At 40.9% G+C, this 24,724-nt stretch overlaps 2 protein-coding genes and 1 pseudogene across 2 annotated transcripts in view; 2 read left to right on the top strand and 1 right to left on the bottom strand.

Moving 5' to 3' along the window:
- Positions 1-20,221, top strand: part of LOC108016561 (uncharacterized) — an 82,364-nt gene extending 62,143 nt beyond the window's left edge. Inside the window, exons 3-8 of the mRNA XM_036820626.3 lie at positions 6,505-6,919; positions 7,471-8,122; positions 12,100-12,556; positions 12,971-13,278; positions 18,791-19,726; positions 19,998-20,221. Of these exons, the coding sequence (XP_036676521.2) occupies positions 6,566-6,919; positions 7,471-8,122; positions 12,100-12,556; positions 12,971-13,278; positions 18,791-19,665 (2,646 nt within the window). The 5' untranslated portion in view covers positions 6,505-6,565 and the 3' untranslated portion in view covers positions 19,666-19,726; positions 19,998-20,221. The remainder of the gene's footprint in view (positions 1-6,504; positions 6,920-7,470; positions 8,123-12,099; positions 12,557-12,970; positions 13,279-18,790; positions 19,727-19,997) is intronic.
- Positions 3,777-4,684, bottom strand: LOC108016564 (uncharacterized; annotated as a pseudogene).
- Positions 20,222-22,183: 1,962 nt separating the features above from the next.
- LOC108016639 (pH-sensitive chloride channel 2) lies at positions 22,184-24,253 on the top strand. Its single transcript, XM_017083336.4, has 2 exons — positions 22,184-22,694; positions 22,893-24,253. The coding sequence occupies exons 1-2, from the start codon at positions 22,274-22,276 to the stop codon at positions 24,038-24,040; spliced, it is 1,569 nt and encodes a 522-aa protein (XP_016938825.1). The 5' UTR covers positions 22,184-22,273; the 3' UTR covers positions 24,041-24,253.
- Positions 24,254-24,724: the final 471 nt, after the last annotated feature.

The following is a 24,724-nucleotide window of genomic DNA, read 5'->3' as shown; positions in this document are numbered from 1 at the left end:
GTAAAGAATGTCAATCATATCAAATAAAATTTCAATTTATTCGATACTCAGATAATAAAATAATTATTTTTCAATATTCTGGTATTTTCTGCCCTTAAAAAATACTAAAAGAAATATATTTAAGTTTTTCCAACAAAATATTTTATTCAGGATGACATACCAAATAATTTCAATACTCAGATGATAATTACAAGTTAAGAGATATATTAAATATTTTTTAATATCCTTATTTTTTTAGCCTTTAAAAAATACTGAAAAATATCTTTATCTTTGAGTTTATTCAACAAAATACTGTATTCTGGAGGCCAAGAAAAGGCTCTCAGGACGACAAACCAATTAAGGCAAAGGACACAAAAGACGAAATGGCAGGGGTACAAAGTGAAGAAGAAGGAGAATGGAGAGTGGGAGAAAACGGAATGACGACTGAAGGAATCAGTTTCCCCATTCGGCCCAAGATGTTGCTCCGCCCGGCTTATTGGCTCAGTTGGAGGAAGTACCCCGGTATTTGCCCAGATCCCCCAATTCCGCCCAGTCCTTATACTCGTACACTCCCCACTGCTGTCCACTCCTTCATCCATCCATCTCAATTTACTGCGTGAGACTTTTGTCAACGCACGGCGAGAAAATGAATGCCAAAAATTGCAGAGCCCAAACGGAAAAAAATAGTGACAGGGGAAAATGGAGAAAACGGGGCTGGGAAATGAGAAATCTGGGGGGGGGGCTACAACGAACTGGCAACAGACATTAGGCGGACATTGTAGCAACCTACCAATTTGTAAGAAAAAGAGGTTTACAAAAGGTGTAGAGAATACTTTCTAAATATAAATGTTTAACCTTTTTCCATTTAAAGAGAAGTGTAATCTTTCTTAAAACAGCATTTAAAATTATTATTCAATAAATATGCACATAGAATTTAAAGCTTAAAAACTAAATGTATACCAACATCTTTTATCTTTAAATCTTTCATAATATTTCTATGCAGAGAAATACATTTTTAAATTAAATTACCTATTATTTGACATTGGAATAACAAAACAAATATTTACATTTAGTTTATTCTGTATATATTAAGCTTATGAATAAGTAAAAAATGAATAACAAATATTTAGTCAAGGGGGCTTAGGCTTGTATATTTTGGGGACATATTCCTTATTTAAAAAATCGATAATTATACCTAATTTGGAATAGTATTTTAGAGGCAAATAATTGATTAAATTTTTTTATGTAACACCTTTTACCTCTCCTTGTTTTTTTCCGAGTGTAGCCAAGGCAAAAGCCCCACAAAACGGAACACGGGGAAAAAAAGTGTTGCCCAAAAAAGCAATTTATGCGGGTCTCTGCCGCTTTCTCCCGCCTTTCTCTCACCTCCTTTCCCGCTTTCTCCTGTTGATGGCTGAGGCCACAGTGTTACACTTGTGTGCGTGTGCGTTAGTGTGTGTAAATGTGCGTGTGTGGTGTGTGTGTGTGTGGGCAAACATAAACAACAGTTACGCTCGAACAACGGGCAAAGTTGCATTTCCGCTGTAACCGTTTTCCGCACAGGAAATGCGTTCGACGCGTGTTTGAAATATTGTGCCCAAAAGTCTTCTCCCCTCGATTTTTCCCCGCAGGCCTTTCCCTTGGTTTTCGCCCCCTTTCCCTTTTTTGTGGTCAACTTGCCTGGCCAGTGATTTTGCTGCCGGTCCTTCGAAGCTTTCTCCGCATTTCGCCGCTCGCTGGCCAAAAACCAGTTTTCATCTCATTTGAGCGAGCATTTAATGTTCAGCCTTCGCGGGCTGGAAAACTGCACCAGGAAATGATTCTTAATCCCCTCGATTTTCCACCCAAAAACCTTTTACGATCGTGAAACTGTGGGGGGGGGGGGGTGTAGATAGGTTGTGTGTGTGTGGATTTTCCGCAAAACGGTTTTGTTGCTGCATCGCAAATCATGTGTAATGGAATTAAAGTCGCAAAAAAATTGTGGCCCACTGTTTGCGACAGATTAAATGCAATACAAACAATAAAGGAAAACTACAAGGAAAGGTTCACTTTTAAAAGTTATTGGGTAATTAGAATATATGATAAACTAAAATATTTAACTTATTTTTAAAAAGGTTTGCCTTTAAAGGTCATTGGGCTTAATTTTAAAAGGTTTACCCTTACAGGATATTGGTTAATTAGATTATATAATAAATTAACATATAGAATTTATAATAAATTAAGATATTTAATTTATTTTTAAAAGGTTTATCATTTAAGCTTAATGATATATAATAAATTAAGACATTTCATTTATTTTTAAAAGGTTTATCGTTAAAGGTTAACGTTAATATTTAATACATGAAAACATTTAGTTACAAATTAAGAACCACTACTTTCAACTGACTAAGTTTGAAAAACATTGCTAAAATGATACAAAATATTCTGTCATGTTTTTTCGATATACAAAACAATTGCTTGATCGAGATTCGTGAATTCCCCATCGATTCGTCTTGATTGCCCTACAACTTTCGCATGTTTTTCCAGCATATTCTCACCTTGGCCAATTGCGATTTTTGATTCATTCCCTTTGTGCTTTCCCATGCTGAAGTTTGCTCCTTGGCCGAGATTCCACCTGTCCAAAATGGGAGGTGTCTGAAGGGGCCACGCCCCCCCGACACGCCCACTCCGCCGCCCACTTGCATACGAAATGCGCAACACATTGGCTGCACTTGAACTGAATTCCCAGGGCTTCTTGTTGTTTTTCCGCCCTTTGTTTTCCCGACACTTGTCTAAGCCACTTGACGGCCTTTTGACCGCCTTGCTATTCGGCAGGGGAAACCCGTGAGGGAAATTGCCGGAAAACCGAGGATGGATGCTGCACGACTGAATAAAAAACAAAAGCGGAGCGCCTTCAAACAGGATGCCCTTGTGTCCTTGTGAGCATCCTTAATTGCCGCACCTTTTGTCTGTGTGCCGCCTCCAGGCGTTTTCTTTCGCATATCCCTAAAATGGTATCTACGTGCAGGAACCATTTGGATTTCCGAACTATTTTTGGAGTAGGTTGTTAAAATCTTAGAAAACATTATTTTAGAAAAGAAAATCAAATCTAAAATCGTTGTTCTCGTTGTTTAATTTCCAATCCATTGGCAAATGGAAATTTTTAACTTTTCGCTTTTTTCGCAAAAAAAGACGATGCACCCCCTGTGAAAAATGCGAAAATGGGTCAAAAAATTAATATTCCTTAAAATGATTGGGATCGTTAGCACGGCTAGCAAGCCGCTCAAAACAGTCGGTTTTTTGGCTGTACGCCTTGATTTGACTAAACTACGATTGAAAAACTGGAAGGAAAAATCGTTTTTTTTGACTAAAAAATGAATCTTGTATTTTTGACCAAAATCGGAATCCCATTTTTTCGCCATAAAAATGCAGTTTTTTGGCTGCCATAACAAAAGTATAAGTCAGAATGAGGAATGTCATACCTCGTTGAGCTCGTTGCTTAATTTACAATCTAGTGGCATTCTAACCTGAAAATTCTTAATTTTTGCCAATTTTCGCAAAAATAGATGATGTAACCCCTTACAAAAAATGAAAAAATTGGTAAAAAAATACATTTTCCAGAAAGTGATGGGGATTGTTAGCATAGGTTGTCAGCTGCTCAAAACAGTCGGTCTTTTAGCTGTACGGCTTGATTTGGCCAAACTACGGTTGAAAAACTGCTAAAAAGAGTATTTTTTGAGTGAAATCTTTTGGCTTTAAAATACTAGAAGAGTGAGACCACCAAACATTAATAAACGATGGCTTATAGATATTATGATATCGGCGAGCGGTCTATTTAATGCAAGTTATTGAATTTTTTTAAATTACAGATGCTTAATTTATCATTGAAGTGTCAGTCTAACTGGGGCTCAGTCCTCACTCTCGCCAGGGGCCATCTTCTTCTTGGCAGCCTTCCCAGACTTTTCAGCCTTCTCAGATTTCTTGGCCTTCTTCTTGAGGGACTTGCTCTCGTCGAGATTGTTCTGGAAGAAGGTTGTCTCCTTGGGGGCGTGGGAGACCGGCGTGGGAGACCTCCGTCGGGTAATTCCCGCGCTCGGCGAGGTGCACCCACGTGAAGGGATGAAGATATTTCATTCTCCACAGCGAGTCGTAGAACCTTGAACTCTTATGCTTGGAGATCCTGGAGTTGCCCAGCGCGGTGGCGACGAACTTGGCGATCTCGTTCGACTCGAACTCCACCCAGCCCTCGTAGAAGTGGATGCGCTTACGTTTGTTTCTCTTGGCCTTGGCACCTGCGAAAACCCATAGTCGAGATTAAACGGAAGCGCTCTATATCAAAATACCTTCTTGAGGCACTCACTTGGCTGCAGGATAATTTTTCCGATTTTTCAAACTTCTTTAGGATTTTGCGCATGCGCTTCACCTTCAAGTGCTTGGGAACATTGGACATGTAGATAATGCCGTTCTTGGTGCTAGCGGGTGTAGAGCCGTTTTCGAAGTTGGCCAGGTCCATTTCATCCTTGTCATCCGAGGGAACTGGCAACTTAAAGTCCTTTTCCTTCGGCTCTGGCTTGGTGGGAGCGGATTTGGATCCGCTTTTAAAGTCATCCGAAGATTCCTCCATCGACTTCGACTCCCTCGAAGGTGCCTCTTTCGGCTTAGACTCCTCCACTTTCATGGGTGCAGGCTTCTTCTTTGGCAACTTATTCTTATTTACTTTCACCATTGTAGTCAGAGCTATTTTTTTTTTATATTTGAGTTCTCCTGCCAAACTTGTAGAGATGAGTCTTTTTGGACGACAGCAATCGACGACAATTTGTTGAGCTATCGATAGTTGCATACCCTTTATTGAGGAGTGTTATAATTTTGATCTTCGTTTTGTAACGGACCATTTAATATATAGGGAGAGGTGGAGGTAGTCTCTAAGTCGGGAAAGTCCACTTTCTCTTTTAATTTTAATTGTAAATTAGTCTTAGTACTATACCAAATAAGAAGGAAATAAAAATGAAAAGAAACAAAAAAATTTTTTAAAGTACTTTTAAGGTGCGTTTTTATTGATTTTCAAAAATATCGAAGCATTAGGACTTTCTTGTCATTTCTGATAAAATACATAGATATTTAAATCGTATTTTTGACTAAAATTCCATTTTCGCTAGGCTGAAAAAAACCACTAACACTCAGAGGTACCGAGTGTCCTTAAAGGCTGGATATGTGTACCATCCCATCTGATCCATCAATGTGTGCAGGCCTAAGATTGCACACTTCCTTCGACTTCTTCTGGTCTGTTCTTTTTAATTTCCAAATGCTGCCACCGCTGGGAGAAAGTGGGTGAAAGGGGAACGGAAAGCCCCTGACGCTGCACTTTCACCCGGCGCTGACACGACGCCTCTGTGTCTGAGGTTCACAGCTGCCGTAGCCTTATTTCTGATGCCTCTGCTTCTGTTTTTTTTCCGGTGACAAGCCATTGGAATTAGTAGAGCAGCTGGCCCCCAACTGAACCGAATCCAACAGCTCTCGAGATCCCAGCACTCAGTCGGCAGACTCGGCAGACTCGTCCTGGTCGGCGGCTGCTCTAATGAATTTGCATTTTTTATAAATCCCCTTGATTTGGCTGAAAATCGGAATGTCTGCTCACAGATTTCTTTTTTTTAACCAAGCTTATCTTTCGAGGGAAGAGGCTAATGATCGGCCTCAGTTTTTCACCTTTCTGGTTGGGGAAACTTCGGCGAATCGCAATGAAAACTAAACAAATTCCACGCTCCCGTGCGTTTCAATCAATGCCAACTTCAATCGACGATGACAGAGTTGCCGATGATGGGGCCTAAGCCGCTTAGGCTTTTGCCCATGGAAACCCCCATCGCTGCACCCACTGAACCCACTGAACCGCCCACTTGCCCGCTAAACAGACACATAAACCAACCAACCGAACCACGCCCTCACCCGCCCACCAGTTTTTGGCATTTTGGCAAAAGCGATTAATTTCGAGTAATTGCAACTTAATGAAAAGCATTCAATTGTGCAAATTAATGGGAATGTCTTCAGCATTCTGATTTCCAGACATCCATGTGTGTTTTAGTGCCTGTTAATTAATGCTTTGATGAACCGCACTCAACTGTTTCTGTTTCCATTTCTATTTGCACCGGCAAAAGGCCCAAAGTCCCTGGACTCCCAAATTCCCAATTGCCAAACCGAACCGATATTCATCTGCGGCACTTGCGGATTTTGGCCGGAATTGTAAGCGATTGCCAGGCCATCCAGCCGGAATACCAAATCGGTTTATCGCAAATGTATCTATTTGCCTATTTTAGCAGAAAATTATGTCAAGGAATTTGAAATGCCGGGGCTAAATGGCTTAAGGTGTGTGGCTCAAACAAAAGTTGCACCGGGCCAATTGAATGCCAAAAGGTATATGTTGTTTATATAAGTTGACTTATGCCCACAGCTATGTGTACAATTTACAATATAAATATTTTTAAAAATATTATGATGCTTGATTTGTATGATAATAAATCCATTACTAATTTATTTTTCTTCTTCAATCCTTAGCTTGATTGATTGATTGATCTGCGAGGCAAGGACAGCGGGCAAAACAGCGACCAAATGCAAGATGAATCCGGATCAACCGATGCCAATGCAAACTGGGGCGCCGCCTCCGCCCCCCTCGCAGCTGACCGCCCACACAATCGCCGTCTCCGGCGTCACCGCTGCCCCGCCCACCGGCTCCATGGCCGCCCACTATGGCGGCGGTATGGGGATTCCGCCCACATCGTCCGCCGGCGGTACGGCCGGCAACTATGTGTCCATCGGCATCCTGCCCAGCATGTCGCCCGCCCAGCTGCCCCCGCTCCTCCTGCCCGCCCCGCCCCCCGCGACCACGACCTTCAAGACCACGCCCCTTCTGCCCATGCCCACGCTGGAGGACATTGAGGTGGCGAACCAGTCGGGCGGCCAAGGCGGTCAGGTGAGTTGTTCTTGGAAAAGACATTATATCGAAGGTTATATCTACAGGGAAAGACCTTTTTTGGGGTACTTTGGGGGCGAATATCCTAAAATCCTTTCTTAGTGCGAATCTACGAAACACCCTCGAATTTCGGTTTTTCATTTTAGATTTTTATATTAAACTGTATTCCTTAAGTACCGATGTCCTTAAAAAAAGGGCTCACTTTTATATCTATATTTAGATGACAATGATTTTAATGGTTCTACATTTTATTTTATATCTGCTTTAAAATAAAATGTAGAACCATTAAACTAATTTGGTTTTATTTTTTTAAAAGCATATTATGTTCTTTTATGCCAGATTAAATCAAATCAACCCTATATTCACTTTAACCAGGCCTAAAAATATACTCTTTATAAAAAACTCTTGTTTCAATATACATTTTGGTTGAAAAAAATAGATTTAAATTCGTTGTAGCTTTGGTAAAATACACTATATTAAATTTATATCATACATAAAACCATATGCCTGCATAAAATATAGTTTTTACTAACTTTTTGCAACTTTTCCAGGTGGTCGTGTCCTTGGCCCAAACTTCAATGGCGCCGCCGGGTATTTTGAAGTACCCCACGGCGGGCTATGTGAGCGACATGATGGCACCGCCGCTGCCCCTGCCCCTCCCCCTGTCGCTGCCCCATCCCCCGCCGCCGCTGACCTCGATTGCCAGCAGTACCGCCGGCAGCAACAACAGCAACATTAGCAGCGGCAACATGAGCAACAATAGTGGCAGCAATTGCGGTACGTTGAAGAGCAATGCGAAACTGTTGCCCCTGCAGCTGATGGCCACGCCCCCCAGCCGCAAGGAACCGCTGACGCCCGCCCATCCGCAGGCGGCTTCCATACAAGCCCAAGCGCAGGTGCAACACCAATTGCAGCAGCAACACCAACAGCAGCAGCAACAGCAGCAACAGCAGCAGCAACACCAAAGGCAACAACGCAAGCGGCAGGGATGGTGCTCCTGTTTCAGCTCGGGGGGAGGGGGTGGCGCCTCGGGGGGCGGTGCCAGTGGTGGTGGTGGTGGCTCCGGGGAAACCGGAAAGACACCACCCGGATACGGAAGCAAGGAGAAGAAGAAGAATCGCAAGGCCACCTCGCAGACGGTGTGGTCCGCTCTGCTCACCAACCTGGGCATCTGCATGCTGCTGCTCGCCTACACACTGCTGGGTAAGCAAGCGAAATCCAAATTAAGTTAGCCTAATTAATTCAATAAATTAACAAACGAATTTAATTCAAATAGTTGCCTGTGACGGGGATTTAATTCGATTTACTTTTCAATTTAAAATTGGCCCTCGGTAAGGGTGGCTCGCTTTTTATACAGTCGAAGAAGAATCGAAGCAAATCGTAACTAAAAAGTAAAAGTTTCATTGTAATAAAATACTTTTGGAAAAAAAATACCACAGTTTCAAGAACTTTTTCACTCAAAAAGTATTTTTTTGCAAAATGTAGAAAAAATTTTAGTAAATTTACTTTACTTACATACATAACATAAATGGGTTACGAAAATTCATAGGGAACTATTTGATAAAAAAAGAAATATTTAAGCCAAACTAAGTAACAAATTGAGGATAAAGACTTCGGAACAATATTATCCCCACTATATCCTATCATAATTTGAGTTATATCTAGGGGTTTCAGATCGAAATCTTATCATTTACATAGCCTAAGGAAACTTCAGCTATGCAGCGTTTCCTTTTATCAAACTCGTTTCTAAGAACTAGTAAATTGACTCAATTTCAGTGGCTTTAAAGGACATGAATGCATAAATTTCCTGGGGCTAAGTAGCCAAATTGACGGCACTGTGCGTGACAGGCTCTCACATATCATTTGTATCCGCTGTCTGTTGTTGCCAGTTCAACATTTCATTGTTGCGGCCGCCCTAATTAACGCGGCATCTTCTTTCGGCCACGCGTTCATCTCATCTGCTCTTTTTGCGGCGCGTGTGTCATATACAGATACAGATACAGATACAGATACAGGATACAGTTACAGCTACAGAGGCAAATGCAGATACAGATGGGCTTACACTAGTGGATACCGTTACTGCTCCCCGGAACAAGGACGATACAAGGATGCTTAATGTATCTTGTCACAGAGTTCGACGTTTAAATTAACCAACAACAGGAACTGGGTGGAACGCCGCCAAAGCCGCCGCACGACAACGTGATAAATTTAATTAATCATTCGCCACCACCACCGCCCCCTTTTCATCCTCACCCCACCCACTGCTTTCTCCTACTTTCGATGCCAAAAACAAATGTCAAAATGTTGGTCGCAGCCCCAAAACTTATGTTTCACCCCACTTGTGTGTATTTGCGGTACAGTGATCACTAGAGTTCAACATTTTTATAAAATTCCATATGCAGGTGTCTAAAAGTATGCAACAAAATATTTTCCAGCTAAAAGTTCTAGTTCTTTAATATTATATTATATTTATTTTTATTTAAATTCAAAAACAAACAAAATTTATGTTTTCTAATAAAAGAAACCGTTTTTAATATACCTAAAAATTTTGTAAAGGTACAATATAACGTAAAAAACCATTTATTTATTTGTAGTACAAGATACCTATAACCTTTTATTATTACATTTTAATTTGGTTTTGTTTTTTTTTGTTTTCATTATTTTGTATCATAAGATCTGCGAGGTTTTCTCCACATAACACGGAGGTGTACTGTAACCTCCTGAGCTTTTGCTTACAAAGAGATTGGCATACTTTTAGGCGCTGTCATGTTTATGAGCGAGTATTAGAAAACCAAAAGGCGACACTTGACGCGGACTCCGTCACATTCGCATTCCCATTCTCCTTAACCGGAAATGCGTCTCTCTCTCCATTTCTCTGGCCCTTTCTCCCCGCATCTCCGATGGTGACGGCTGCTTTGACAAGCGATGGTAGGAGACACAACAGCAACATCGGCACGGCAGCAACATCGGCACAACAGCAGCAACATCACAACAGCAGCAACATGGAAAAGCACACCACACACATGTGCCTATGGAAATACTTTAAACAAATCAAAAAATTCACACTTGTGTGTGTGCGACAGCTGTGCGAAAAAGTTGTCCCTTGTTAGGAGGAAATCATCAAAACGACACAAACAATTATTTAACTTTCGCTAGGCCGTGCGTGAGACCGGTGACGTCACACAGGACACACACACACACACACACACGTGATAAATGAATTTTCCACACTTTTCCCCAACCCATTTTCATGCTTCAACGGAAGTTACAAGTTGGTCTAATAGGTCTATTAAAGTGAAAGCTTCACTAAAAAGGTCCAACCTAAGCTCTAACCTCTAATAAAATTTAAGAAACTATAGGAATCTCAAATATTTATATAAAGGTCCTATATTAAATAAAAATGAAGCATATATCTGCAATAAATTTAATATTTTAATCATTAATTGACCACAAAATAACTATAAAAGCAATAATATTGATTGGGCAATCAGCTAAGTATTTTAAAGAACTAAAAATTTCATACACTAATAAGCGCTGTAATCAGCTTTCAAATTTAATTATATATATTTACCATTCAAACTGACAGTTCGTATAACGATATCAATGACAGAAGGTAAAAGAAAAACGAAATCATTACCTCGTTTGAAACTCAAGTACTGATTGCTGCTGACAGACAAGTTAAATGATGGCATGAAATAACCGACAGAACTATAAAAAATTGCTTTGACAAATACATAATTACCAATGCGTTTCCCGCTCAATAAATCCCATGTCAGGTTGTTCCAGGAAAATGAAAATAAAAATAAAAAAAAGAGCCAGCCACGAACATGTGTCAGTGGTACTTCAGCTTTATGTCCGGCCCATCATCTTGGCATTTCCCGATCCGATTTTCCGCCATCCATCGTGTATTATTTTTTCCACCCTGACATGTGTTGGCTTTTGGCGAGGACATCAACTCATCATTCCACATACTCATTCTCAGCCAAGGGAAAAAAAAGAAGGAAAATGGAAACTTTGTCGAAGGCAGGCGAAAACTTTTCAAAAACTTGACAAAATGTGTCACATGTGACATTAGACTGTGTGTGTATTAGTTGGCGAGCATTAACATTAAATGAGTGACAGGAATCAACACGGATGGCCCCAAAGGTCCTGAAACAAGGGCCGTGGGAATGGTATCGATTGGTGCGAAAAACCAGGAAAAGGGATGAATTTGAATGGGGATGGTGTCCTGAAAACTTTCTGGGTGCTTTAAGAAGAATGATTAAAGTCTTACAATCAATGATATAGGTGTTTTAAAGATAAGCAAAAGGTCTTTAACTGTGATTCCCACAGTTTCCCTTTGCACTCTTTAAGAAAATTCATGATTTCAATGAAAATTTAAGGGTTATGTAGGTATGATGCAGTTTTAAAGATGCTTTAAGCACAATTTCTTAGAGTTACGCTGATCTAAAATAAGAAAACAATTAGTTTTGGACTCTAGAAGTGCTGTTTTGGGTCCCCTTTTCGGCTTCAATACTTACAAATACAAAATACAATGCTTAAATTGGTAATATTTTAATATTTTAAGAGAATTAGGCCATTAGGTGTTCGATTGAATAACTTAACTCACTAAAGTGTTTAATTTGCTTCATTGATTAAATGTTTCTGGTAACTCCAGAGCATTTTGGTTTAAAATCCCCCATAAATTATGGTTTGTTCAGAGCTAGAGAATCCCCTTCTGCCAACAGTGTGGTAGAAACAGGAAGCCCTTAAGCTGGCTCAGACCGATTGCAACACCTTCAAGATGCTTTATGACCCAAGAGCCACCTTCTTCCTCGGGTTGCATCTGCATCCTTTTTGCCTTTTGCCTTTGGCAAACAAATGAGTTACCGTTGAGTTCATATTTTGCTGGAGATTTGAGATGGACCACATGATGTGCACAGAAAACAAATTTAGTGCATTTGAGTAACTTATTCTTAAATCACTTGTAAATATGCCTAAAAGTAGGCAACAATATTTTTAAAACCGATGATTCCCTTGTTCTTATTTTCATGGCATACTTTTAGACAGCTTTTTAAGTGATTTCAAGGATTTCCCTCTAAATTAAAAGTCCTTTTAACCATTTTTTAAATACTAAGCAAGCATTTTTCTCCCAGTGTGGCTTTGCTGATTTTTGCCTTTTGTTCGCCGACTCGTTGCAGGCTCCTTCATCTTCCTGACCATCGAGAACGAGGACTCGGCCCTGCTGCATCAGCAGCACACTCTGGCCAGCACCAAGCGCAATTTGGCTGGCCTCGGGATCGGGAACAGCATCTATCAGCAAAGGACACCGCAGCAGCATCAGCAGCAGCAGCAGCATCAGGCGGTACAAGGACGTCATGCTGACAATGACACGGTGGCCGCCGCCGCCGCCGCCGTTGCCGCCCAGGGAATGCTGGCCGGAAATGCGAATGCCGGCGGCCCCAATCCCTTTGGGCCCGCATCCAGTGGCGACTTTGTTTACGGCATGGACGGCCTGGATGCCGCCGATTTGGAGGCGGCCGGAATGCCCCAGTTCGCCCTCTCGCCGGACACCTACGATGTGCGGCAGCGGACCATCGAGAATATCTGGGACATCACCGTCTCGCTCAACATCCTCTATAAGGAGAACTGGACAAAGTGAGTAGAAGTCCTTACCAAAAAAATCTGAAAAAGACATTATACAGAAAAACTATATAAAATAATATGAACACTTTTATAAGTACAAGAAAGAAAGTACTTTAAAGCGTTAAGGGTTAAGGGTTAAAAATATAAAGTGATTAAATAAAATATTTTTTAAAATACTAGATTTTTAAAAACATTTTGCAAATAGATTTTAAAAATATTACTTTAAAACAAGCTTTATATATTTATTATACCAAACATTTTTGAAATCGAATATGGTTTCATTTCACTGCACTTGTTCCACGGTGCGTATACTTGATGTAAGCAACCTGGGCGTATACTTGATCTCATATTGATTTCCCCGTGTGACTCATATACACTTCTCCCTCTCTCTCTCTTTCTCCTTCTCCGTCTCTGTCTCTCCCACAGATTAGCCGCACTTGAAATAGCCAAGTTTCAAGACCAATTAATCAAGAGACTGAACGAGGATGTTATGCTGCAATTATCGCACGACGATGTGGCCAACGCCCCCTCCTCATCGTCGTCGGCGGGCGCCTCTGGTGTTCCGGGGAGCAACAATCCGGCCACGGAAGCCGTGCTCCTTCACACACACTATCACCATCATCGCGCCGGAGGCGTTGGGGGCGTTGGGGGCGTGGCAGTGGGCGGGGGACCGCCGCATGAGTGGAATTTTGCCAAAGCGTTTTTGTATTCGCTGACCGTTTTGACCACAATTGGTAAGTGCCAGTGGCCTTCTGCCTTTGCAGACACAACGAGGGGGGTGCTAAGGGTGGGGTAGAGGAGGGTTTGAGGTACCCCCGTCCCCAAAAGGGCGATAGAAACAATGCCCCCCACCCAAGTTCGCCTCTCTCCATTTTTCCCCAATGCCGGGACTGTGGGCCATAAATTTGATGTTCCACCAACGGAAATTTGTTTTACTTGAATGGCGAGTGCGCCCTTGTTTGCAGGATACCAAAGGCAATAGCGCCTAAAAGGGGGTAGTACACTGCCAAAAAAAAAGATCTTAAAGTTGAGATTTGATTATACTACAATCGTTCAAAAATTAACTTTCTTAAGTCTTTCGATGCTATATTTTTATTTTTTACATGCCACACCTATCAAACCGACATATAATCCCATATTGTAAACAAAATTATACGGTTTATGAACATTATTATATTTATTTTAAATCATTTAATTTAAAAAAAAATGGTTTAAATATAATTTTATAAAATACATATATTACAATTCGAACTAAATTAAATGAATTAAAACTCTTAAATCATTTCAAGGGGTAACATATCCTAAGAGTTTTCTTAAAGAGTGTATTTTTCTCAGTGTATAAAATGGGAAAATGGGACTGGGGCGTTATGAGGGCTATGGGCATGACCCGTACACCTTTTGACACCATCGCATGAGTGCATTTGGGGCCGAACCAACTGCTGTTGCTGATGGCAACAAAAAGGGAATAGCGGAGTGGTCAAAAAACGGGGGCTAAATGGGGGCTAAGGGGGTCTATAAATGTGGCTGCTAAGGATGGTGAGAGGGCAGGGGGGGGGCTGAAACCGTGAAAAGGGGGACTTGATGATGATGCGATCCCATGGTCACATCCATGATGCAGGTTGCACAACGAAGCCAGAGTAATTCGTGCCATAAGAACTGCAGTGGTAATTGATTGATGTGCATACCGGAAGCGGGCTTAAAGTGTTATCGTCCCCAGACAACGATTATTTATCGAAGGGATTACAGGTGTCTATCGAAAAAACAAAGATAGCAAAATTAATGGATGCACATGCAAGCTTTTTGCTGAAATTGCCATCTTAAAATGCAGATACCTTTTAAAAGTTGAAGGCCAACAAAAAAATTATGTAAAATAATTATTTCAGAATTCAATTTTGAGCCGTTTTAAATATTTTTAAAATAGCATTAGCTTTATTAAAATTTTTGAAAGGATATTCGAAATATTATAGAGATTCCATTTGGAAAAATATTAGAATATTCAAGTACGAATAATTTTGCTTAAATGTATATGATTGTTTTTCCTGGCAATTTCTTAAGCATCCAGTTTTAAATCGTTGCCCGTTCAACATCGTCTGTGATATAGATTTCCAGCTCTGTCCTTTCAATTACCGAAACTAATTCGATAAGACTTCGATTGCTGACTCTGTCGAGGATTTCTCAATTGGCATTTGTCAGCAGCAGGACCCCCGAAAATCTCCAGGTCCTTCTAAAGGGTCCTGGCCAATTTTAAATATTGGTTTGTGGAGGGCCAAAACTTTTAAGCTCCAAACATCCATCTATCCGCACCTTTTCCTTCGGATTTTTCCTGGGCTCTGTGTGTGTGTGTGTAGCCAGTTGTTGGATTTCCCAGGAAAATGCCGTGTGCGTTTTTTCCTCAGTAATTTCGTAGGCAAAAAAAAAAATGGGTAGGAGACAAAAAACCAAGCCGAAAGTCAAATATTGATAGAGCAAAACAACAAACGAAGCTATTTGCTTAGCCCGAATGGCCAAGACACACACATATACACACACATTCCAGGGTTTTATATCCGTATATATATGCAAGGATACATCGACACGACTTTCCACTTGTGAAAATGCTATAAAATAAAATTTGCAAAAATTTTCTGCTGATCTTGGCAGTTTATGCCAATGCCAAGAGGCCAGAAAGCAAATATAGGACCAGAAAAACGAACCAACCCCCCCTAACCATCATTACTCCACGCCCCTGCAAATGTGCATAAAAATGGGGGAGGGGGTGGAGGGGGGGCGTGTGGCTTAGGGGGCGGGGCAGTTTGCAATTGCGTTAGTCAGCAGACTGCCGGGACATTTGTATTAACATGACATCCTGCCCAAAACAAAGAACCACCCACCCACTCCTTGTCCTTGTCCTTGCTTATTATTATTATTATTATTGTTTTTGTGGGTTGTGCTTACTTTTTTTTGGCCAGCAAAAAGAGGGGCAGGCAGCAGGTCTTCATTGTTCTTGGACGGGCAGCCCGAACAATATGATTATGATTATTGGTCCGTGCTTCTGGCCAAAGGACCAAGCCACTCGAGCAATTGAATGCAGTGCCATGTTCCAAGCTCAGATACTCTATAATGTACTTGGTTCTAAAGTTCCCAGGGTTTTTGGGCTCAATATTATCTCTTTTTATATGAAAAAAAGAAGAAACTATAAAAACTGGTTAGACTTGGAGGCATTACTTCTTATTGTATACAAGCTTAAGACTATTTTATTTTGCTAGAATATTAACAGCCTTAAGTTATATAAAGAAAACAGACTTAAAAAATTCAAAAGGGTACTAAAACATTTTAAGAATCTTTTTTTGGGACTTTCCATAAAGCTCCATTTTTTCCAAAAATATAATATTTGGTTATAATATAAATACAGATTCGCGAATTCTTCGGAACCTTTATTTTATGAAGTAAAATTTGGTATATTCATTTTGTTTATGATAATAAAAATCATTTATTTTATATAAAATATACATATATATATAAAATATGTATACAATAAAAAGTCAGAGGGTATCGCCAAGTTGATCAGCATTCAGCCATCCACATCCTTGTTCTTGGCGTGAGTTCTATGATTGTCTTGGGCATAAATGCGAATTTATAGGCAGCCTGCTCCTTCCGCTCCTCGAGATTCCTTCTGCTGTCGCTGGCGCAATAAATAGGACCCCGGATCGGGATCGGCCAAACCCCTGGACAGCAATAAGACAAGTAATTTAGTTGCAAAATAATTTTAAATTTCATTTTCCATTTTCACAAGCGCACAGAATGTGAATGTGAATGAAACTGAAACTGAGGCCGAGGAAACTGAGGCTCCATTTCCACATTCACTATCATCAATTGCGCATCTTTGGGGCCCTGCGATTCCGTTTTATGCTCCGCCATTTTGTGTTATGTGTGGGCATAACCGAAGGACCATCGATATATAAATGGGCCTCAATGAGCGGGGGATGGGGGTGGGGGGGATTGGATAAACCCTGGTGGAAGTCGAAGTCGGAGGCAGATTAGGTCTAGTTGTTTATGGCGGGAGTATGTGTTTAAGCTGCGACCGGGTAATTGTATTTACTTGCCCACACACGCATTTTCGATAAATAATTCACTCGCCTATCGGCTTAGTGCCCCATCCCTAATCTGTAATCAAAGCCCATAAACGTTCACAGCGATTTATTTGCATAATCGATAAATACCTATCGGAAGTGAACCAAATGGCCAAACATAGTCGGCAAATTGAACTTTGTAAGCGGAGTTGTAATGGAAACAAAGTCAACTTTGTGAGCGGCATAGTAATAGGTAAAATTATGTGGGTGCTTGGCTTTTAGTGGCCTTAGCGCGATGTTATTAGAGCTTTCGATGAGTTCGATAAATATCCCTTTGATATTTATAATCGATAATGGAAAAACCGAGTAGGTTGAAGTATTTCGTGGGGAACTAAACTTATTTAATAAATCTGGTAATAAGTAGTTCTTTTTTCTGATAGGTTATCCATAGATATAGATTTCATAGATCTCGCTTGCCGAGTATTCAGTACACTAATGTTTGAGTCTCTCCGCTTGCCTCCTCAATATTGAAATCTTTCAATATCTTTCAATAAAATATGTAGATGCCCTCGTTATCCCTGAGTTCCCTGATATCCCAGCAAATTGACAGGGCGGCAGCTGAGTTTTACAGCCCCCTCGAGTCGGGTCAATGGCAATATTATTAGCCATGGGTGGGGGGGAACTGTGACTTAAGGGGGGCTTTTGCTAGATTCCGAGCACAGTGGTGCAAATAAATCAGCACAATGTAGCCGAATATCTTGCCATAGATTGATTTATACCCTCAACCCCCAAACACAACAATGGCCCACTGTGCGGGGATGGGTAAAAAAGATGTAGATATATCGGTGGGGGGTATTTTCGGGGGGATGCTGAGCTGTCGTCTGCTTTGTGACACATTGACATTTTGGCCATGTGCAAAGGGGGGATATGGGATTTCATTTAAATTTGCTGTCAACGCAATTACATGGTTACCAAGCACTTGGAAATCCGCTTCCTGTTTCAGTCACCGTTGTTGATTTTAAGTGAACAACACCCCCCAGTCACTGAGAAAAAAGTAGGCCCATAGGCTCTTCTCTATTTGGGCTTATGTTAAAATCAGGTTATTGTATTAATTTTTAAAAATTAGACATTTTATAGTAAGAAAATGTATGCAATTCTCAAGAATTGTGATATTAATTTGGTGACAATTTTGAATTGGGAGTAAAGATTAGTTTAATATTTTCTTTATGTGCACTTATCCGCCGAAAATGTCGCCCTTGAAGAGACAGAGGCCGCAGGCACTTGAGCCCTGCCACATGTGATACCCGCATATTGATTCGATTCATTTGCTCCCACAGCTTCCTTTCAATCTCAAATGACTCACTTCCCTCTGAGGCAACATTTGTTCAATATAAAAAAATAGAAGACGCGGCAGCCAATAAACCACGCCCACGTGTAAATAAAAATATATATCACAAAAACCGCCAAAAGAGAAATAAGAGTAAAAGAAAACAATAAAATTAAGAAATTTTCAAATTTATGCATGACACACCTGCCGACGATTGCGTGTGGGTGTGTGTGTGTGTCTGTGGGTGCCACGCCCACCAGCTCAATTGTACCCCCGCCCCCACGTCCTTTTTTAACCTTCCTTAGGGAATTTCCGGCCTTAAGCTTGTTAAGCATTTTTATTGCCTCTGCCAGCTTAATTATTTTTGGGGCCCTTTACAACATGGGGAAAAATGAGAAAAAAAACGGAGAAGAGTGGGGAAAATACACTGAGTGGGGTGGCTCACCGAGCTTATATGTGAAGTTACGGCTCATTTGGGTAATGTCAATAAGTCGGATCTCTCGGGGGAGTCGCACAAATTGACTTCTGGCAAATTAATGTGGTAAAATAAAAAAAAACAAGAAAGGAAATTGTTAATGGACATTTTTTCGCCGGAGGAAAATCTTTTAATAACCATATAATAAGTAGGGACTTTTATATAAATACCAGAAAGGGAGTTAATGGATAATTTAATTAAATGAAATAAATAACGTGGTGACTTTACATATCAAATACTATAAAGGAAGAATTTCATCTAAAATGGTCCTTCGAGCCGGATGATTTTGGCTTAGATTTGTTCGGAAAACTCAAGGGATAACTCAATGTTAAATGTGAACATTGCGATTTATTGACTGCATTGAAACTTAATGACTTTCTTTTCCAACCCCTCAGGCTATGGAAACGTGGCACCGCGTACGACTCTCGGGAGGATCGTGACCCTGGCGTACGCCTTCTTCGGCATCCCATTGACCTTGGTCTACCTGAGCAGCACGGGCAGCATTTTGGCCCGGGTGGCCCGCGAGGTCTTCTCGAAGGCCCTGTGCTGTTGCCTCTGCTCGAATTGTGGCTATTGTTGCTACGACGAGAAGCGAATGGCCGAAAAGGAGCGACGGATGCGACGTAAGAGGCAGCAGGAGGAGTTACGTAAGCAACAGGCCGTGATGCAGGAGCCGTATTATGTGAGGGATGTATTTCATGCCACGCCCGAAAAGGATGGGGTGGCCGGCGGAGCTCCACCTCCGAATGCTGGAGGAGGATCGGTAGGTGGTTTGGGGGATATAGATTCCCTAAGTGCCAGCGAATCGAGGGGCTCTATGCACGGCTTGAGTATCCTGGCACCCATCCTCCTCTGCTTCTCGATGATGATCATCTATATTGTCTTCGGCGCCGCCGTCTTGTATCGCCTGGAGAATTGGCCCATCCTAGATGGCATATACTTCTGCTTCATGAGCCTGTCCACCATTGGTTTTGGCGATATGTTGCCCGGTTTGCGCAGGGAATCGAATGCCACCACCTGGTTTTGTTCGGTCTACATAATGTCGGGCATGACCCTGACGGCCATGTGCTTCAATGTTATCCACGAGGAGATCGTCCATCGGATACGCATTGTGGTGGAGTTCAAGAAAACGAGTGCAGCGAACTCGAGCGGTGGTTTGATTGGTGGCGGCAGTGTGTCTGGTGGTGCCGGTGGTGCAGGTGGGCCCGGTGGATCGATGATGGATGTGGCGCACGACGAGGGCGGCCAGTACTATGTGCCGGCATCTTGACACTACGAGAAGCGAGGGCATCTCTACCAGCGCAACCCCACCGAAGAGACCCTGGTGACAGGTGAGAAATGATTGAAATTGAGGCAATTAAGCTGTAGATATATCGATATAAGTAAAATGTACAATATTAGCCTTCTTTTATATCACTTGGTCCTTCGAGCCGGATTTTGTTTGAGTTCTTTAGAACTAACTATTGTAATAAAAGATCAAGCTGCACAACCTTACACTACTGAATAAGGGAATGCTTAAAAACTGAAAGATCCGGCTCGATGGACCAATTTGACTTACATGGAAAATGAATGGCTTATAACAATGGATTCTCCTCTACACAGACACTCCCACATCGCTGGTTCTGAAGGACTATGTAAACCATGAGCTGGTGCCCATCCTGACAATGGATCCGAATGGCGCCCGCTTGGCTCCCGCCCCCGCCCCCGCCTACACGCCCGCCTCGTCTTCGGCGGTTATATCCGGATCGGTAATTCCCGGTTCGGGTGAGGTCACCACGCCAGGCAATAGCTGCATTGCCCACGGTAGCGATCCGGGATTGGGCTACTCCTCGTTGAGCAGTCCGCTCCTCGATGTCCTGACCACGCCCACCGGGGCCAACGCCTCCGGGGTCTATACACTCGCCGAGGAAACGGAACTGGAACTCCAGGAGACGCAGGTGGACAGGGATCGCATCTAAAAACGCCAACGACGAAAGTATTTAATCGACGGATCAGTATTAGTTAGCTATTAGCCTTAGACATAGTCCTAAAACCCTAGATCGAATCGGTATAGTGTGTAAAGTGTAATGAGTATTTTTTTTGTTTTTTTTTCCTGACCCCCCAAAAATTGAGTGGGTGTATATGATGTAAGTGTGTGTGTGTATGCAAGGGAAACTTTCCCCCAAAATAAGAAAAAAAAAACGGTGTCCCGTTGGACCAGCAAAAAGATCGTAGCATAAGTCGAACTATCACTGTAAATACTATATATTGTAGCCGTGGCGAAGATACATTTCCATAGCTCCTAAGCAGATCAACCGATTGTAAACAGAAGCCCCCATAAAAAGATTACTAGTCAATGTAGTGGAAAATACGAACCCGTAATAAACAGAAAATACAAAAAGCTATCATATTCCAAGGGAATTGAACAGCTGAAAGGAAGGATAAAAACCGTTTGGGAGAGGTGAGGTGATCATACATATTGATTGAAATCAAGGGATTTCAAAAGCAAATAAATTGGTGTCTAAAAGTATGCTGTAAAAAGTTTTAAATGAGTTATTGCATGCTTTTATTCACATTTTTAAGTGATTTCGAATTGAATGCATATTTCAATTGATTTTATCAAGATACTATATATTTACTTTAAGTATTTATTACTCTTTCGTACATGTTGAACATTTTATAAAAATGCATAAATACCGTTGGTATTTATTTTTATAAAGAAAAACTTTAAATGGTTCTTAAATGTAAATTCCCTATTTCATTATTACCAACCCGGTCAATAAATGTGGTCATCGCACAACACCCTCTTCTTAATTTTCGATATATTCGAAACTACACTTTCTTAATGTCTGAATAAATAGAGAAATTCCCCTTTTTTATGTGTGTAAGCAGGGAGTCCCAGAACGCAACTACATAATCCGCAATACCCATACCTAATCAAGACACATTTTATACGTAAATCAAGCTTAGAAAAATTACAAAATATGTACTTAATACGACATAATATGCTACACACAAATATATATAAATATATATATATATAACTACATCTAGGTAATTGTTTTTTTTTGTAATTGTAATAAGCATAAAATGGAGGAGAGGAAAATTAAACTATGCATACATATTATCAATGAATTCGAATTCATAAATTTAAATAAATGTTTGAAACTACAAAAAAAAAACTACGAAACAAAAAAAATCACAAACGAAACTTGCGTAACTTTGTAAATGTTGAAATATACCCAATTGTATATTTATGACAAGTGCAGCAGTGAAATAAAATCAATAAAAACTTAAATGAGTAAAATTGTTAATGGCGTTCGTGTTTAACTTGGGGAGTATTTCAAATTTGGCGCCAGATTTTACATGAGCTTTTTGGTGTAACAGCGAGCTGTAAGGCGCCAAGTTGTCTTAACATTGCATTTTGTGCTGTTAACTTTTATATTGGGCTGTTAGGCGCAAACTTTACACTATAAGTTTGACAAAAAAGTTAAAATTTATTTTTGTTATTATTAAAAATATTCTGTATGGATTAAACAAAAAAGTTGTATTATTGATTGTTTTCATTTTTTAAATGTAATTTTTAAATATTAGTTTATCTTACTATTTTTTAATGTTCATATACAATATTGTTAGGGAAAATCCGATAGAAGACTTTAATATCAGTCAACTCAGTTTATTTTTTACCTATTTTTAAAATAAGTTTTTTATTTATTTATTTTATATACAAGTTTCAGTTTAAAATTAACTTTTAAGTGCATTAGCAATAACATTTTCAGCTTTTAACACATCTGGCAACACTGCACCGCCATCTTGAATTAACCGTTAGGATTTTATTGGCGTGGTTTTAATTTTAAGTTTGTATTGTTTTGTATATTTTTTATAAATCGTATGAGATAATGGACTGGTCGCTCATTATATCGATCCTGATCAATTGTCTATATGCATACGCGCTGGACGAGGATTGTCCCACGTTGGCCGATGGGGATAGTATGTCGCAGACTCAATTACTGGACCGTTTAACCCATGGCTGCCGATACGACCGATTGGAACGACCCATTACCTATTCGGAATCCGGTCAGAGATTACCTGTGGACGTCTACATGCGCGCCTATATCTACTTCATGCAAAATCTTGAGGCACACGATCTGCAGTTTAAGATCTATGCCCTCCTGCAAATGCGATATCTTGATCCGCGTCTGAATTTCCGGAACGTTAGTCCCAAGAGAAGACAACCCATTTTGGGGGAACAACAGCTGAGGGACTCCCTCTGGATGCCCCACATATTTCTGGCCAACGAGCGGGATTCCAGTATTTTGGGTGAGTACTGGAGAACTAAAACCCAAACTGTAGAAATCCCAAGTTTTATAGCCTTCTGTTATCAGGAAAACTTGGTTGGTTTTTATTTTGTGTTCTATTATAAGCAATAGTTTCTAAGACCTCCACTTTAAAGACGCCTTTTACCATATAATCACCTTAACTATTTAACAAATCCCTACTAATCGCCATATTTCGCAGGTCTCACGGAGAAGGACATCCTCACCTCGATTTCCCCCGATGGCACCGTGATCGTCTCGAACCGAATTAAAGCCACACTCTACTGCTGGCTCAACCTGAAGAAATTCCCATTCGACGAGCAGCACTGCTCCACGGTTCTCGAGAGCTGGATGTACAATACCTCGGAACTGGTGCTCCACTGGGAGCAGAAGCGTCCAATAACCTACGATGGAGCCCTGCATCTCACCGAGTTTGTGCTGCAGCGATCCTGGTCGAATGAGACGGTGATCAATGCCGACTTGAGTGACCTGCGACACGGAGCCTTTGCCGGGAACTACAGCTCCCTCAGCTTCACCGTTCATCTTACTCGCGTGGTGGGCTTCTATTTGATGGACTACTTCCTGCCCTCCATGCTGATTGTGGCCATTTCCTGGGTATCCTTCTGGCTGCAGGCGGACCAGGCTCCGCCGAGAATCACGCTGGGCACCAGCACTCTGCTGACCTTTATAACCCTGGCCTCGGCTCAGGGCAAAACGCTGCCGAAAGTGAGCTATATCAAGGTCTCGGAGGTTTGGTTTCTGGGCTGCACCATCTTCATATTCGGCAGCATGGTGGAGTTTGCCTTTGTGAACACGATTTGGCGGCGCAAGAAGAGTGTGCCTGTCAAGAAACTGAATAGTAAGCACATCCTGAAGTCCACCCTATCACCGAACCTGCTGAGGCGTCGCAGTCACGCCAGATCTAAATCGTTTTCGGGAACTGCTCTGCAAAAGGCCGCCGACACTGGCTCCCTGGGCGGTGCTAGCTTTAATAACTACCTAACCGTCAATCTGCCAATCACCACAATTAAGGAGGGACAAGTTCTGGATCAGCAGAGGACCAGGGGAGAAATTCAGAAGATGGATGTTAACTTCGTGGAGAGTGCCTTTGGCTCAATGGGAACAGCCGGGTCCACGGGAGCCATAAGTGCAGCAACCAGCACTCAGACTTTGACCAACAATAATCGACCCGAAAGCGGATCGCACCAGGAGGAGATCGACCTGAGTGGCTGGACCACACTAACGCCACAGGAAATCGCCATGTGGATAGATAGCCGGGCTAGATTCGTATTCCCCCTGTCCTTCCTGGCCTTTAACTTGATTTTCTGGACCTTTGTCTACTGTATTTAAATTGCGTCGTTCTGGATATGAGCCATTTTATTAAAAAATTCAAAATACTGCTTAATTTATGTGTTTGTTGGCTTTATAAGCAGTATTTCATGAAGTCAATCCACTTTAAGTATTTATAATCTATAGTCATCCTTTACTTTATTATGGTTAATTATTGTGAGTTTCGTTTGTTTGTCATTTTCAAATTTTATTACAAATTGAAAAAAAATTCTGGGAAATATGTTGTTTTTTATTATTCTGTAAAACCAAAATCATTAAGTAAGTTTAATGATTATATTTTTATTGTTAAAATAAGCTACGTGTAAAATCTGTGAAAAAATTATTGAAATAAAAACTAATTTTAAAAAATAAAAGGTTTAAAATATCAAAAAAAAACTTATAACCATTAATAAAACTCTTTTTTGAAAACTTTGGCGCGTAATCCCAGCTAATGTTAAGCAAAGCAAATTTGACAAAGAAAACTTATTATAACAATAAATTGAGTTTAATTTGCTTATGTTTACATAGATTCGCAACTATAAACTCCATTTTTATAAGGCAAATAACTATTCGATTTGCATTATTTGAAAACGATTACCTTTTCCGCTTTGCTTTCGAGCACAAGTATCGATTGAAATATCGATAAGACCGTTGGGGAGCACCATTCATATGACAACCTGTGCGTTAGAGCAGCACCACTATACC

Source organism: Drosophila suzukii, chromosome X (assembly GCF_043229965.1).
Source record: "Drosophila suzukii chromosome X, CBGP_Dsuzu_IsoJpt1.0, whole genome shotgun sequence".
Taxonomy (NCBI): domain Eukaryota; kingdom Metazoa; phylum Arthropoda; class Insecta; order Diptera; family Drosophilidae; genus Drosophila; species Drosophila suzukii.
This window is presented reverse-complemented; position numbering and strand designations above follow the sequence as displayed.

Excerpts from the sequence above, each read along its gene's own strand:
- LOC108016639 (XM_017083336.4), top strand. The coding sequence starts at position 22,274 with ATGGACTGGTCGCTCATTATATCGATCCTGATCAATTGTCTATATGCA. Across the intron at positions 22,695-22,892 it reads GCGGGATTCCAGTATTTTGG|GTCTCACGGAGAAGGACATC; the intron begins GTGAGTACTGGA and ends CATATTTCGCAG.